Here is a 15918-nt window from a genome sequence, read left to right as displayed (position 1 = left end):
GGGTGTCTTGGGGGGACTAGAATGATTATGCATGATTCTGTAGTTATCTAGAGAGAAGCATGAAGAGGCTATGAAGTGACCTGAAAATGCATTCTGATTAAAGCTAAGTCTTGAACAGGAAAATTGCTTTGAAATGATTAAAGTTAAAATTGTTGGTAATGAAGGAAAACACTTGTCCTAGAATGAGGCCTTTGAAAGAGAGAGTCTCATTTTGAATGTCTTCCAAACCATAGGGTCTTGCTTTTAAATTGCAAAATATTACATTGTATAAACCTATCACATTATCTCACCTTTGAAATTAATGAAAGATTAGGAGAATGTTCTAGATAAAAATCTGGAAAGGGATGTCATAAGTGAAGATCTGTCCTTAGGGGAGTGAAGTCAGCAGTATCCTTTAGAGCTAACTTAGATGAATCTGCTCAGTGGAGCCTTTTCAAGGCTTGGCCACAACCTCTACTCTCAGGGTACTTGGCTCCTTTGTATGCCTAGCATGCCAGGTTGTAGTTCAAAACTTTGTTTAAACATCTGTCTTTCCCACCAGATCATGAGGTCCTAAGTGACAGGGATCATGTTTATTACCTTCTGTATATTTCCAGCATCTAGTAGGGTGCCAGTCCCACCTAGGATTGAGCCTATATCTCTGATTACATTTATTATCTTTGGTACATATTCACCTTTGCTTATATTTAAAGATGTTAATATCGCATCTGAAACTAGTAAACTTATACTACAGAATTCAGACTTTTCAGCTGTTGGAAAGGTGATATCAGTATCTATAAACAGCATATTTAAACTATGTCTATGCCATATGTAACATAATACCCCCAGCAGAGACTGAGGTGGCTTCTAGAATCAAGCACATTAATATTTCTGCAGCCAGAAGTATGAATTGGCATACTCTATGGGATAAATAGACTATAATTTTATAGCAGCTCAAGTCAGGTCAGATTTTGCTACCAGAAGGTCACAAAAAACTTCATATTTTTGGAACTCTTTTGATTTTAGAATTGCTAGTAAGGTCTGTGGACCTGTATTATATCTTCAGGAAGGAAAGAGTTCTTTTCTACAGGAAATATTCCTAGGTGCAAGGGCCATTACTCTTCTGAGTTCAAGGAGGAGGAAGAAAATGATGCTGGGTCTTTCTGCACAGTGACATGCTTCCAGAACTATCACTACTGCTAGGGTCTCGCAGGATGGTGATACCAGAGGGGGCAATCTCAGTAGCTCATTTCCCACAAAGAAAGGTCACCCATTGTGCCACCCCTGACTCTGTGCCTTTTACTTTATCTGCTGCTACTTCCTCCCTGTACTAACCTATCTATCCATTTTTTCCAGAGCCTCCCTTCTCCACTCCTCCATTGCTTTCTATCTGTATTTTTTTTTCTTTTATCCTTTTTGGCTCACCAAAGCTTAGAGCTTAGGAGTTTTGAGGCTCTTCTTGTTTGCCTTCAGCATAATTCTTTGGCACATGATATTCACATACCTCATTCACCTAAACAACCAAAGCTTTGCTCTTATCAGGTTGTCTTTGACTGCATATCAGTCAGTGCTTATGTGGAATGGAAGCATTCTGTGTGCATGCCTTTGTTTATTAGGAGTTGTGTTTATCTGTTCTGTATGCTGTGTAGATAAGCATCGTGGGAATGTGTGAGTGGATAATAGGCTAATACTGTTCTCTGTATGAACCTAGTCTCCTGTATCCAAAAATGTTGGTGAAAAAAATTCAAGTATGGATATGTTAATCCATGTTTAAAAATAAAGTAGGTAGCATGATTGATATGCTTTAGTCTTTTTAAAAAGTATCTTTTTGATCATTTTTAACAGTGCAATTGCTCATTTTTTTATGTGACATTTGGTCTTGCATGCCTTTATTTCTAATTCTGTTTGATTTACTTAAACCATGCATCTGCTTTGCTAGTATCCACAAGAAATCTCAATGTTATGCTATTAAAGGAATCATTTTGTTGTTCTCACTTTTTCTTAGTCTCTTAGATTGCTTTTAAAGTTGTGCCTTTATTATGGTTGTTATTGTTCATGTGTAATGTTGACATGAGCAAAAACTGGTGACCAGAGAGGTGGGATCAGGAAAGCAGTGTCTCTGTACAGTGAGGACATCCGCCTGCACTTGTGGCATCATGTTGAATGCATGACATCACAGTAGAAGCTGCAAGTGAAGTCCTGTGCTTCTTGTTAGTGACCTTGCTCTCTCTTTGACACTCACAGCCCTGGTCTCAGCAGTGACTATAAGGGCAAAATCCAGAAAGAATTGGGGCATGTTGTCAGTGCAGTACCAGGAAGTGTACTAGGGAATTCCATATTCTACCTTTTAAAAACACGTTTGAGACTGTCTCACAGTTCTTTGTAGGGATAGATTGCTGTCAGTCTATTGTGGTATATCATCAGTGATTATGGAAGCCCTCCTGTTACTTTAATACTGTTTTCTAAAGAACTATGGGTGTTTCCATTAATGTAGGTTAAGGAATTTCCTTGATGCCCAGATAATAAAATACAGCATTTACAAACAAGCTTTCCTCCTTAATTCACGCATTCGGTAAATACTTATTGCTGACAGGTAGTTCCCAATCTTGTTCAAAACACCGTGCTAATTTATAATATAGAAAAGGTGAGCTAGAACCCTGCCTGTCCCATCAAAGACGTTATAGGGTCTAGAGTAAAAATCAGGGGTTGGTGAACAATGGCCCTCAGGCCGAATACAGCTTGTTGCCTGTTTTTGTAAATCAAGTTTCATTGGAACAAATGTTATATTCACTTACATATTGTCCATGCCTCTTTTGTGCTGCAGGTACAGAGTTGAGTAGTTTCAACAGAGATCATATGGCCTGTAAGCCTAAACTATTTACTCTCTGACCCTTTAGAGAAAATGTTTGCTGACCCTTGCTATAGTGATGGAAACATAAATTATTACATAACATCACAGAAGAAGCAGTACCTTATAGATGGGAGGAGCATGAATTTTGAATCATGCCTATTTCAGATCTTGCTTCTATCATTTACTAGCCTTAGAGCCATCAGCATGTTACTTAGTAATTCTGAGCTTTTGTTTTTTTTTGTTTTTTTTTGTTTTTTGTTTTTTTTTTTTTTGCAAAATGCAATTAGTAATATCTATACTGCAGGTTTAACTTTAGTAGTAAGAGAGGTTATATATGTAAGGCCCTCAGAGTATAGCAATAGTCAATAAATGTTCACTTGTCAAAATAATGGGATGACACATAAGGAGGATGACTGTATATCCTAGAGCCACCTTGGTTTACACCTACTGTCCCAGTTTAATTATTAATAACCCCCTTCACTCTTAAATGTCCTAATTTGGGTAATAAATTGCATGGTCACACTATGCTTAGGGAATTTCTTAAAGCTTCATTTGTGATTATCTTATTTTGATGAGGTACTAAATTTGTTTTAAAACTGTAAGTTTTATTTAAAACCTATTTTAAAGCTGTAAGTACTATGATAAGAAAGTAAATTACTTTGTATTGGTCATTGCTGACCTAGCCACATGAATGTTTTGGTTCTTATATTATTAAATTTTGTTCCTTTAAGCAAGAAACATTTATTAACCCAATAATAATGTTTTCAAAATCTCATTAAGAAGACTTAGAAATAACAAAACCAGTGAGAAGAAAATTGGTTTTCGGATGTGACAACCTGGTAGTAAGAAGCCCAGGAGGAGTGGGTTCTGCCTTTGATGAAATACGGGTGCATTTAGGGAGAGAAAAACTGGGAGAACTGAGCCTGTTTTTTTGAGCCTAATAAAGGATGTAGCCACTACTGTGCTCATTTTGTTCATTTGAATTAAGTTGGGGCCCGAACCATTGGTTTTCCCTTTAAACAAGGACCTGAAGGTAGGGATCACTGGCAGATAAGTTATGGTCCAAAAGGGATCACCACTTTTAATGATACCTCACTAGCCTTATACTCACCACTAGCCTTATACATGCTGAGAGAAAACACTGGATGATAGCTGTATAATCCTCTGGATCCAAAGGTGGGAGGTCAAGAAGATAAGAGATGTGCTACTTTATAAAAAATATATTTAGCTCAAATATATTGATCTTCATATTGGGAAGAACTGGATATTGGGGAGACACTACACCAGGCTTCGATTCCTTGGTCAGGAACAAATGGATATGAATTGGAGTGGCTGGGATGGAAGAGTCGGGACTGAATTGGGTCTTGCAAGAGGGATCCAGGGATCTAAGGAAGAGGATTACAAACTGAAAGGACAATCAGAAGCAGGCAGATAGATATGGTATGTCCTGTTGTGGGTGCTCTGGAGAGGCCCTGAGAGTAGAGTACTTGTACTGAGAAATCATGAAGATGAGTTTGGAAGGATGTGACTGTGAAGGACCTTTGATGTCAGATTGGAGAGCTGACATTTCTTTAAGCATTAAGAAATCAGTACTTATGTTAGAACAACATTTCAAATTTTGGATATTGTTTCAGTTTGTTTTGACTTTCGAACATAATTATAGGTAATTTAATATTGTAGAATAAATATCATCTGACTCCTGCTTTGTTTATTTGGAAATTTCTCTCTCTTCTTACGCTGCTAAGTAAATTCATCAAAATATTTTATTTGCTAAAAGTGCAGATTGTTTTTCCTGCATACAAAATATTTTAATCAAATGGATTTAAAAGTTTTGTGCTTCACCTCATTCCTCACACCTCACATTGATCATCTTCTGACCCTGGCTCTAGTTCTGACATGGTTTGGCTGTGTCCCCACCCAAATCATATCTTGAATTATAGTTCTCATAATCCCCATGTGTCATGGGAGGGACCTGGTGGGAGGTATTTGAATCATGGAGGTGGTTTCCCTCATGCTGTTCTCATGATAGTGACTGAGTTCTCATGAGATCTGGTGGTTTTATAAGGGGCTTTCCCCCTTTTGCTTGACATTTCTCCTTGCTGTCACCATGTGAAGAAGGACATGCTTGCTTCCCCTTCTGCCATGATTGTAAGTTTCCTGAGGCCTCTCCAGTCATGCTGAACTGTGATTCAGTTAAACCTCTATCCTTTATAAATTACACAGTCTCAAGTAGGTCTTTATTTGCGGCATGAGAATGGACTAATACAGTAAGTTGATACTGGGAGTGGGTTTCTGCTTAAAGATACCCCAAAAAGTAGAAGCAACTTTGGAACTAGGTAACAGGCAGAGGTTGGAACAGTTTGGAGGGCTCAGAAAAAGACAGAAAAGTGTGAGAAAGTTTAGAACTTCATAGAGACTTGGAGGGCTCAGAAGACAGGAAGATATGGGAAAGTTTGGAACTTCCTAAAGACTTGTTTAATAGCTTTGAGCAAAATACTGTTAGTGACATGGACAATAAAATCTAGCCTGAGGTGGTCTCAGATGGAGATGAGGAACTTGTTGGGAACTGGAGCAAAGATGACTTTTGTTATGCTTTAGCAAAGAGACTGGTGGCATTTTACCCCTGTCCTAGAGATCTGTGGAACTTTAAACTTGAGAGAGATGGTTTAGGGTATCTGCTGGAAGAAATTTCTAAGCAGCAAAGCATACAAGAGGTGACAGAGTATAAAGTTTGGAACACTTGCAGCCTGAAGATGTGGTAGAAAAGAAAAACTCATTTTCTTGGGAGAAATTCAACCCAGCTGCAGAAATTTGCATAAGTAATAAGAAGCCCAATGTTAATTGCCAAAACAATGAAGAAAATGTCTCCAGGGCATGTCAGAGACCATCATGGCAGTCCCTCCCATCACAGGCCTGGAGGCCTAGGAGGGAAAAATGGTTTCATGGGTTGGGCCCAGTGCCCACCTTCTCTAAGCAGCCTCAGGACATGGTGCCCTGAGTCCCAGCTGTTTTGGCTTCAGCTGTGCCTAAAAGGGGCCAAGGCACAGCATTGCTTCGGAGGGAGCCCCAAGCCTTGGCAGCTACCATGTGGTTGGGCTTGCAGGTGCATAGAAGTCAAGAACTGAGGTTTGGAAACCTCCATCTAGACTTCAGAGGATATATGGAAATACCTGGATGTCCAGGAAGAAGTCTGCTGTAGATGGGGAGCTCTCATGAAGAACCTCTGCTAGGGCAGTGTGGAAGGGAAATGTGGGGTTGGAGCCCTCACAGAGTCCCCACTGGTGCACTGCCTAATGGAACTGTGAGAAGAGGGCCACCGTCCTCCAGACCCCAAAATGGTAGATCCACTGATAGCTTGCATTGTGCACCTGGAAAAGCTGCAGACAGTCAATACCACCCCATGAAAGCAGCCAGAAGGGGAGGTGTTCCCTGCAAAGCCACAGGGACAGAGCTGCCCAAGGCCATTGGAGCTCACCTCTTGCATCAGCATGACCTGGATATGAGACATGGAGTCAAAGGAGAATCATTTTGGAACTTTAAGGTTTAATGACTACCCTACTGGATTTCAGACTTGCATGGGGCCTGTAGTCCCTTTGTATTCACCAATTTCTCCCATTGGAATGAGTGTGTTTACCCAATGCCCATACCCTCATTGTATCTAGGGTGTAACTAACTTGCTTATGATTTTACAGGCTCTTGGCAAAAGGGACTTGCCTTGTCTCAGATGAAACTTTGGGCTTAGACTTTTGGGTTAATGGTGGAATGAGTTATGACTTTGGGGGACTGTTGCAAAGACATGATTGTGTCTTGAAATGAGAGGACATGAGATTTGGGAGGGGCTGGGTGTGGAATGAAATGGTTTGGCTGTGTCCCCACTTAAATCTCATCTTGAATTGTAATTCCCACAATCCCCACATGTCATGGAAGGGACCTGGTAGGAGGTAATTGAATCATGGGGTCAGTTACCCTCATGTTGTTGTTGCGATCGTGAGTGAGTCTCATGATATCTGATGGTTTTATAAAGGGCTTTTCCCCCTTTTGCTCAGCACTTCTGCTTGCTGCCATCATGTGAAGAAGGACATGTTTGCTTCCCCTTCTGCTATGATTGTAAGTTTCCTCACAGTAACTGTGAGTCAATAAAACCTCTTTCCTTTATAAATTACCCAGTCTTGGGTATGTCTTTATTAGTTATTAGCAGCTTGAGAATAGACCAATACAAGTTCTGAACATCTTTCTTTTTTTTAAGCATGTAAACAGAAATGTATTGCTAACGGTTCTGGAGGTTAGTAAATCCAAGATTAAGGGGCTAGCAAATTCAGTGTCTGGTGAGGGCCCCTCACATAGTAGAAGTGCCTGAACATCTTTTTAAAAATGTCTTTCCTCCCACTACTGGTCTTGTTCTTCCTTATTTTCTTTCCTGTGTTTTTTCCTCTATCCCAACTCAAGGCTCTTTTGCATTTGCTTGTCCTTATCATGTCCTTGCAAGCCTTTCCCTCAAGAGAGGGTGAAACTACCTGAAGCCAAGAAATGAAAGAGTGTTCTGTAGACTATAGGTTTGTGGAAAGGGAGGGGAGGGAACACCTGTCCCCCTGGCATCTGAAGGAAAGGCTGGGCTCATGAAGACTGTGTCTACCAGATGCCAAAATAACTTCTCAGTGGAGCCAACTCAATCAAAGACAGGCAATTCAGTGCAAATTTAGTCCATGTGGTTCATTGGCATTGTGTGGGTGAAACAACCCATTGACTGATATCCCTGATCACTTTCCAGCCAGTAATTTTGGTGTTTCCTAAAACAGAGATTGCTAAAGTGGGAAGCAGGAATATTCAAGTAGTGAATACAATGATCCATGGGAGGCAAGAAAGAAATATCAGAACTTCTATTTGTATCTAAAATAAGAATCTAAGCCATATTAACATTTGATTTTATGGATTGTTAATAGTATGTATGTAATTTTAACATAAATAATAGGGATGAATCCTCAAATTTTTTGCTGATGCATAATCAAAACAGTTTGGTGACTACTGTTCTAGATTACAAATTCGCAATCTGTGGGCTCAGTGTCCTCCCACTCTACCATAGGGGCAACAGTTATTACAAGAGTTCTATTAAGACATGTAGGGGACTTATCTTCACATTCAGTACATATTACAAATGCAATGATCTGCTCAAGGTTTTCAGGGTTCATTTAATATGCTTTTGCTATTGTGTTTTGAAATTTACTGTAAAAGTAACTTTCTTATACCTGAAAAATGTGAATACATTGAAGGAGACACAGTTACACATGGGACACAAATAAGTAAGGAGAGGGGAGAATCAAGTTCCAACAAGATGTTAGGTTAGTTGTTCAAAGTATTTAACTTATTGGAAGAGTTATATATACTTAATCCTCTCTCTTTTTCTTTAAAGCAAAAATTGTTTTGCTTTTCTCTCGACATATTTCTTTGTTCCCCTATTTTGAGGAGTATTAGGACATTTCATGGACCTGACTTCTAGCAGTGTTTTTTTTGTTTGTTTTTTTGTTTGTTTGTTTGTTTTTGAGACAGAATCTCCCTCTGTCACTGAAGCTGGAGTGCAGTGGCGTGATCTCGGCTCACTGCAACCTCTGACTCCAGGGTTCAAGCGATTCTTCTGCCTCGGCCTCGCGGGTAGCTGGGATTACAGGCAGGTGCCACTGCATCTGTCTAATGTTTGTATTTTTAATAGAGATGGGGTTTTGCCATGTTGACCAGGCTGGTCTCGAACTCCTGACCTGAGGTGATCTGCCCACCTCGGCCTCCCACAGTGCTGGGATAATAGGCGTGAGCCACTGCACCCGGCTGCACAGTGTTATTTTAATTCATGTGTATATTAGCTTGCTAGGGCTCTCATAACAAAATACCACAGACTGTGTGGCTTAAACAACATAAATTTATTTTCTGACAATTCTGGAACTAGAAATCCAAGATCAAGGGTTCAGTATGTTTGGTTTTTTCTACAGTCCCCCTCCTTGACTGTTGATGGCCACCTTCTTACTATGTTCTCACATGAACTTCTCTGTGTTCACATGTGCTTCTGGTGTTTCTCTATGTGTCATAATCTCCTCTTCTCATATGATCACTAATCCAGTTGCCTTCTGGCCTCATTTTTACTTAGTCATCCCTTTAAAGTTTCTGTATCCAAATACAGTCACATTCTGAGGTATTACGAGTTAGGACTTCAACATATAAATTTGAGGTAACACAATTTAGCACATAACAATGTACACTTACTTGTGATGAGTCTATTTTTTCAGGAAAGAATGTGGGACCTAGCCGTATTGAGAAGCAACTATATTAGGGCAACTATATTCTGATTTGTCAAGGACAGTCCTGATTTATTTTTATTGTCCTGACTTAATTAAACTAGCACCCCCTTGGACTGCCAGAAGTGTTTCATTTGGATGATAAATGATATGGTGATCCTGATAGAAAGCTTCTAGAAACAGAGTTTATGTATTTGAGTCTGGACTCAAAAAAATGCATTGCTGCACCTAGACTACCTCGACTATGAAATAGAGGCAGTAATAGTACTTACCCCATGGGTTATTGTGAGAATTAAATGAGTCAGTATGTGTAAGTCATTCAGAACACTGCCCTGCATAGAGTAAGCACTGAGTGTAACACTGAGTAAGCAAAGAGCAGGGGGATTGTATTTGTCAGGTGTGATGGTGAATTTTATGTGTCAGGTTGGCTGAGCCAGTGTGCCCAGATTTTTGGTCAAACATTATTCTGGATGTTTCTGTGAGGGTGCTTTTGAATGAGATTTACATTTAAATTGATTGACTTTGAATAAAGCAGGTTACTCTCTGTAATGTGGGTAAGCCTCTTCCAATCAGTTGAAGGCCTGAATAGAACAACAGGATGACTTCCCCTGAGTAAGAAGGAACATGCCAGCAGATCGTCTTCAGACCTCACCTGCAACATTGACTCTTCCTGGTTCACAAGCAGTCTGCCTTTGGACTCAAACTGCAACTTTTTCCTGGGTCTCCAGTCGGCTGACCTCCCTTGTCAGATTTTGGACTTGCCAAGCCTCCACAATCACATGTGCTAATTCCTTAAAAATAAATCTCTCTCTCTCTCTCTCTCTCTCTCTCTCTCTCTCTCTCTCTCTCTCTCTATATATATATATATATATATATATATACACACACACATATATATATGTACACACACATCCTGTTGGTTCAGTTTCTCTGGAGAACCTACCTAATACAACCAGTATGCAAGCCAAAACTGTACCTGAAGGATAACTTTTAATTTTTACAAAGTTCATATATTTCTGGATTTTTATCTCCTTCTATATTTACGATATTCTTTGCCTGCCTGTAGATATATCAATTTTTAAAAATGAAGATCCGTGACAAGACACTATGGAGGATGAATAGGCTCTCTCTCTCTCTATTATTCTCAGTATTAAAAAAAGAAACCCTGAATTTTGCATTCCATACCATGTTTTGAAGGAATATTGATGTTATCTGATAGAATCCTCATCATTCATCATTGTGAAGATGAATTTTTTTTTTCAGGAAGCAAGATTAGTAGCTTTAATGAATGTTTAAAATAAAAGAATTCTAAGATTGGTTTTGGTAAAATGAGTGTTAAAAAAATTGAATCACTATGCCCAAAACTGAGTCCAAAGCTAAGCAAGCAAGCAGATATATTGGCAAGAGTTCAGCCAAGTTAGAAGACTGGCAAGTCACCCTTATGAAAAAAAAGTTAAACATCTTGAAAAGCAAATAAAGGCTTGAGGTACATCTGAGTAGCAGCTATCACATTTTAAAAAGGGTTATTGTAGAAGAGATGGAGACCAGCTGTTTTCCAACTCTGCTGAGCTCAGATAAGAACAAAACTGGATAAAAACTGCAATATGACAGATCATTTAGATCTAGGGAAGTATTTCCTGGAAGTTAATGTAGTTGGAATGGTTATTTAGGATGTTCTGGAATACATTCAAGGGATTCTTTAAAGCTGATTAGGTTTACCTTTTCAGGATGTGAAACAAAGTGGAAACTACAGATTTAGGTTCCCCAATTGAGTAATCAGCAGAATCACTAGGGTTAGATGGGGTGAGGAGACTTCAAAAAAACACAGACTTCATTTCTATGAAGTGATAGAGGTAGCTTCCAGGATATATTGTTGAAAATAAAAGCAAGGTGCAAAAGAGAATACAGCATGTTACCTTTGGTATAAGTCTAAAAGGGAAAAAGGAACACGTATGTATGCTTATTTGCTTTTTTTCCTCTTCAAAAAGGAAACAGAAACAGCAAACCGGAAACTAATAAAATTAGTTACCTATTGGGGATGGGTGGAAGATGGGAATGGGATTTCTCTTTGTATACTTTTTGTTTTAGTTTCCTATTGCTGATAGAATAAATTCCCATAAATGTAGATCCTTACAACACCACAAATTTACTATTTTACAGTTCTGGAGGTCCTAAGTCCAATATGGGTCTCATTGGGCTAAAGTTAAGGTGTCAACTGGGCTGCATTCCTTCTGAAAGTTCTAGAGGATAATTCATCTCCTTCCTTTCTCTAGCTTCAAGAGGCTGCCTGCATTCCTTGGCTCATGGTCCTTTTCTCCAACTTCAAAGCCAGCAGCACCACATTTTCAAATCTCTTTGAATCTGACCCTTCTGCCTCTTGCTTTCACTGTTTAGGACCCTTGTGATTACATTCAGGTCCATAAAATAATAGAGAATATTCTTGTTATCTTAAGGTCAACTGGTTAGCACTCTTAATTCTTCTTTATTCTCTAACATATTCACAGCTTCTGGCAATTAAGATGTGGACATCTTTTGCCAGGACAGTGGCGGAGGAGGCATCATTCTGCCTACCACATCTTTAAAAAATAATCTTAACTTTTGAATGATGTAAATTTTTATATATTCGAAAATAAAATGGAATCAAAAATGGGTAATAAAAGCAAACTCTAAAATTGAATATAAATAGAAACAAATGAGCCTAACTCTATATCAAATGGTAACATAACTATATGGGGGAGAAAATAAAGAATTTATTCCAGGCCAGGCACAGTGGCTCATGCCTGTAATCCCAGCACTTTGGGAGGCCGAGGCCGAGGCAGGCGGATCACTAGGTCAGGAGATCGAGACTGTCCTGGCTAACACAGTGAAACCCCCTCTCTACTAAAAATACAAAATATTAGCTGGGTGTGGTGGCAGGTGCCTGTAGTCACAACTACTCAGGAGGCTGAGGCAGGAGAATGGTGTGAACCTGGGAGGCAGAGCTTGCAGTAAGCCAAGATTGTGCCACTGTACTCCAGCCTACGAGTACACCCTTAAAATGAGATATATTTTAAGGACTAAAATAATTACATAGAAATCTTAATTTGTACTCAGCAAATTTGTTGTTGGTAATGGTTGTAATGTAGTCACCTTGAAACTATTTTGAGTATATTTTAGGGAAGTATAAATGAGTAAATGTGTTAATGTTGTGGGGAGCCAGGATAATCACTGTGGAAGAAGGGAGATAAAATATGGAGTGCAGAAGGTGAGGGAGAACCTTGTGGTATTGGATTTTTTATATGTATTCCCTGAAATGGCATAGAATATTGATACCCTAGGAGCACTGAGCACACCTAGTACCAAATCTTGGTTTCTAAATAGCATTCCTTGCTAAAAGAAACCAAGGCACTTTAAAGAAATGTCTGATCTCAGGTGGAACAGGTATAAGATAAAAGGTAAGCCTGTAACAACTAGTAGTGTCAAAAAGTAAGGTAGTGCTAAAATACAGATGGAGATGTCTCCAAAGGACACATAGAGCTCCCACTGGCCAAACTTAAGACATTTGAGCATCAAACAGATAAATAAAAAGTAGTCACAGATTTTGACTTAAAAAAGGACTTCTTGATATTACAGTAGAGGCAGGGTGAGAGGGAAAGCACTTTTTTTTAGAGAATAATGCCAACTAATAAATGCAAAAGAAAGAATACATTTGGAAAATCATTGTTTTTGTAATCCCTAATGTAATAAGTGATTCAGCAGGGTCATCAATGAATGTTAAAACAATTAGATGAAATATAGCTGGCATATAGGATATTTACATTATTATAAAATATATCACAGAGTTATTCCATTACAGAAGGAAAAAGATTTATTTGTGATGGAGAAATCTAGTCAATATTGCCTTAAGTGATCAAACTTGCTTCATAACAATGAGATGCACCAACATTTTGTGCCTCCTGATTTGATGGAACTTGACTCTAGTCATGAGGGAAAAAAATCAAGCAATTCCAGATATAGGACATTTTACAAGGCAACTTGCCGGGACTCCAGATTAAAAGAAATTAAATGTAAATCGAAGCAAAACAATGAGCATCAAATGCAATCTGTGACCCTTGATTAGACCTTGAGTTTTTAAAATAATGGCTATGAAAGACATCACTAGAACAATCAGAAAATTTTGAATATGGACTCTGTAATAAGTAATATTGTATCTACATTAAAAATCTTGTGTATAATAATGCTATTATGTTCATATATGAAATGGTCTTAGTTCTCAGGAGATATATGATAAAGTATTCAGGGATAAATTTAGTATGATGTCAACAACTGTCAAACAGTTTAGAAGTAGCTGTGTACATGTAACATATATGTACACACACATAAAATGAGGAAGAAATGAATGCAGCAAAATGTAAACGCTTACTTTTGATGGAACTGTTTTTTGTGCCACACTTTCAAATTTTTTATAGGTCTGATTTTCAAAATAACAAGTAGAAGAAAAAACCCTTTATTGAGCCCAAGGGCTTCTTGCTACCCTTCGTGCTTATTTAGTTTGTATTTCAAGTTGTTGTTAAAAGATTTTTCTTCTTCTTCTTCTTTGTAAACAATGTGTTTCTGATTATCTTTTTGGAAACCTTCCCTGACATCCAGCTCTGTCTTTGAGTCCCTAGACAATGTGATTTTTTTGAATATGTACGATAGCAAATAGAAGAGATTTCTTGAATTCATGTAATAGCAAATAGAAGAGCTTCAGTGAAAAGAATGTTTTATGTTAATCTCTGTGGAAGTCCAATTTATAGGAAAAACATTTGAAAATGGTAAATAAAGTGGACGTATAGTATTACTTTATAACTGGCACTCAGTAAATATGTGCTAAATATGAGTGTATTTTGTAAGCTTCTAAATACCATTAAAATATCATGTGATAATAACTATAACAACACTTTTTTTAAAAGCACAGATTTCCAGGCCCTCCTTCAGACCTGTTGAAGGGGAATCTCTGAAGATAAGACCCTGATCTTCCTTTTAAACAAGTTTGCTCTGTTCTTCTGTTTGCTGAAATTGATGTCTTTAAGAAGATATAAGATGTTTAAGGGCTCCCTTCCTGTCTTTGGGCTCAGCCTTAAGTCCTCCCGCTCACCTCTTCCATCCTCGCCAATCTCTGCTCACCTCTGCTAATGGGGATTCTTTACCATCTGCCATGATCTGTATACTTTATTATTTTTCCTCACTACCCATCCCACCTTGTTTGCTTTCTCTTGGTTTTCCACCTCTCTCCATGAGTACTAGATCCGCGTTACTCAGTGTACTCTCCATGGAGACAGCCCACCCAGTCTCACACCTAACTCCTGCTGCTCATCTAGTAGGTGGGACAATGTTTTTTACAAAATATGTATATTTTTTAGGGCTCTGTGATTTTTCCATAAAGAAAGTCTCTCTGGGATACCAGTAACTCTGTGGGAAATTCTGAGAACATACACCAGATTTATGCTTCCTGGGTCTATGCAATCAGGCTCTTGAGGATAATGGTTAAGATGGTGGACTCTGGTGTCAAACTGCTTGGTTCTAAAGACAGACTAACCACTTGGTAGCTATATGACTTTTGGCAAATTTTTTAACCTCTTTGAGCTTTGCTTTCTCGTCTGTAAAAGGGAAATATTAACAGAACCTACCTCAAATGGTTTTTGTGAGGGTTAAAGGAGTTTACATGTAATAGCACCTAGGAAAATGCTATATAAGTGCTTACTGTTTTTTTCTTTGTATTTCAATGGCTACAAAAGGTGTTTACTTTTTTTTTAAATTGATCTTCACCTTTCCATTGAATGTTAAACCTGGATTAAATTCTGCTTTCAATATATTAATAACTATTTTTATAAAATGATTTATTTCTTGCTTTCTTTGTGTTTCTCATGAATTCAGGTTTCCCTAGGACTTCTGCATGCCCATGCCACACATATCCTGTGGCCCCCAGAGCGCTGGCAGAAATTAGAATCTGTTCTTCCTCCAGAGCGCTTACCAGTACAGAGAGAAGAGGAATGACTGCATGAATCTACCTGAGTTGCTGGCATTGGGATGCCAGTTACTGGAGAGGAATGGAAAAACAAAACCTCCAAAAGGGAAAAACTTCCAACAATATGATGCTGTGTGAGAAAAATTTACAGCACATTAAGACGATCTGTATTATTAAATAAATAATTTTCAAACGTTAAATAGTATTAAATGGCACCTGATTTTGTGTTAAATTTTAGTTCCCTGTTGTTTAATGCCCCCAAAATATGTAGATCTTTGAGAATGTAAAAATACTGCATCCACATGTCTTAATGGGGCTAAATTTCAGATTATTTGTTACATATACTTATTCTATTGATTGTTGGGTTTTGATTTTGGTGCTTGCTGCTGAAATAAATTGAAAATTAATATTCAATAAAAATGATGTATTTGCCACTTACTGTTAAGGTAGAACAAGAAGGAACACATATTATACATATAATGATGGGAATTATATTGTGATTTGTAGTATCTACAAAGTAGTAACTGCCAGTTAGGAAGAACAGTAAACAGTGATGTTAAAATAAAACAATGATTTGTCAGGTCCTGTCTTGAGTGTTTAATTCTCATTGAGCACATCCATTAATGAGGAATTTCTTACCTGTTCTGAAAATAAGGAATTAAAGTAATGGAGAACCCATTCTATTGATACTTGCATACAGTCAAGCCTTTCTTATTGGCCCTTTTTAATCTTACATTTCTGAGTAATATCATGCCTGTTCACAATGATGGGTAAACCCATTTATCAGCATTTAGTCATACTATTTGTTTAAAAGTTCT

General features: G+C 38.2%; 1 protein-coding gene across 12 annotated transcripts in view; it reads left to right on the top strand.

Moving 5' to 3' along the window:
* Positions 1-15680, top strand: part of IMMP2L (inner mitochondrial membrane peptidase subunit 2) — an 870942-nt gene extending 855262 nt beyond the window's left edge. For 11 of the 12 annotated variants that reach the window (XM_028844870.2, XM_015134720.3, XM_077994813.1 and 8 more), the window contains one exon: positions 15010-15680. In XM_028844870.2, the coding sequence (XP_028700703.1) occupies positions 15010-15019 (10 nt within the window). In that variant the 3' untranslated portion in view covers positions 15020-15680. The remainder of the gene's footprint in view (positions 1-15009) is intronic. The other variant, NM_001261314.1, reaches the window with a different exon arrangement.
* Positions 15681-15918: the final 238 nt, after the last annotated feature.

This window comes from Macaca mulatta, chromosome 3 (assembly GCF_049350105.2).
Source record: "Macaca mulatta isolate MMU2019108-1 chromosome 3, T2T-MMU8v2.0, whole genome shotgun sequence".
NCBI lineage: Eukaryota > Metazoa > Chordata > Mammalia > Primates > Cercopithecidae > Macaca > Macaca mulatta.
This window is presented reverse-complemented; position numbering and strand designations above follow the sequence as displayed.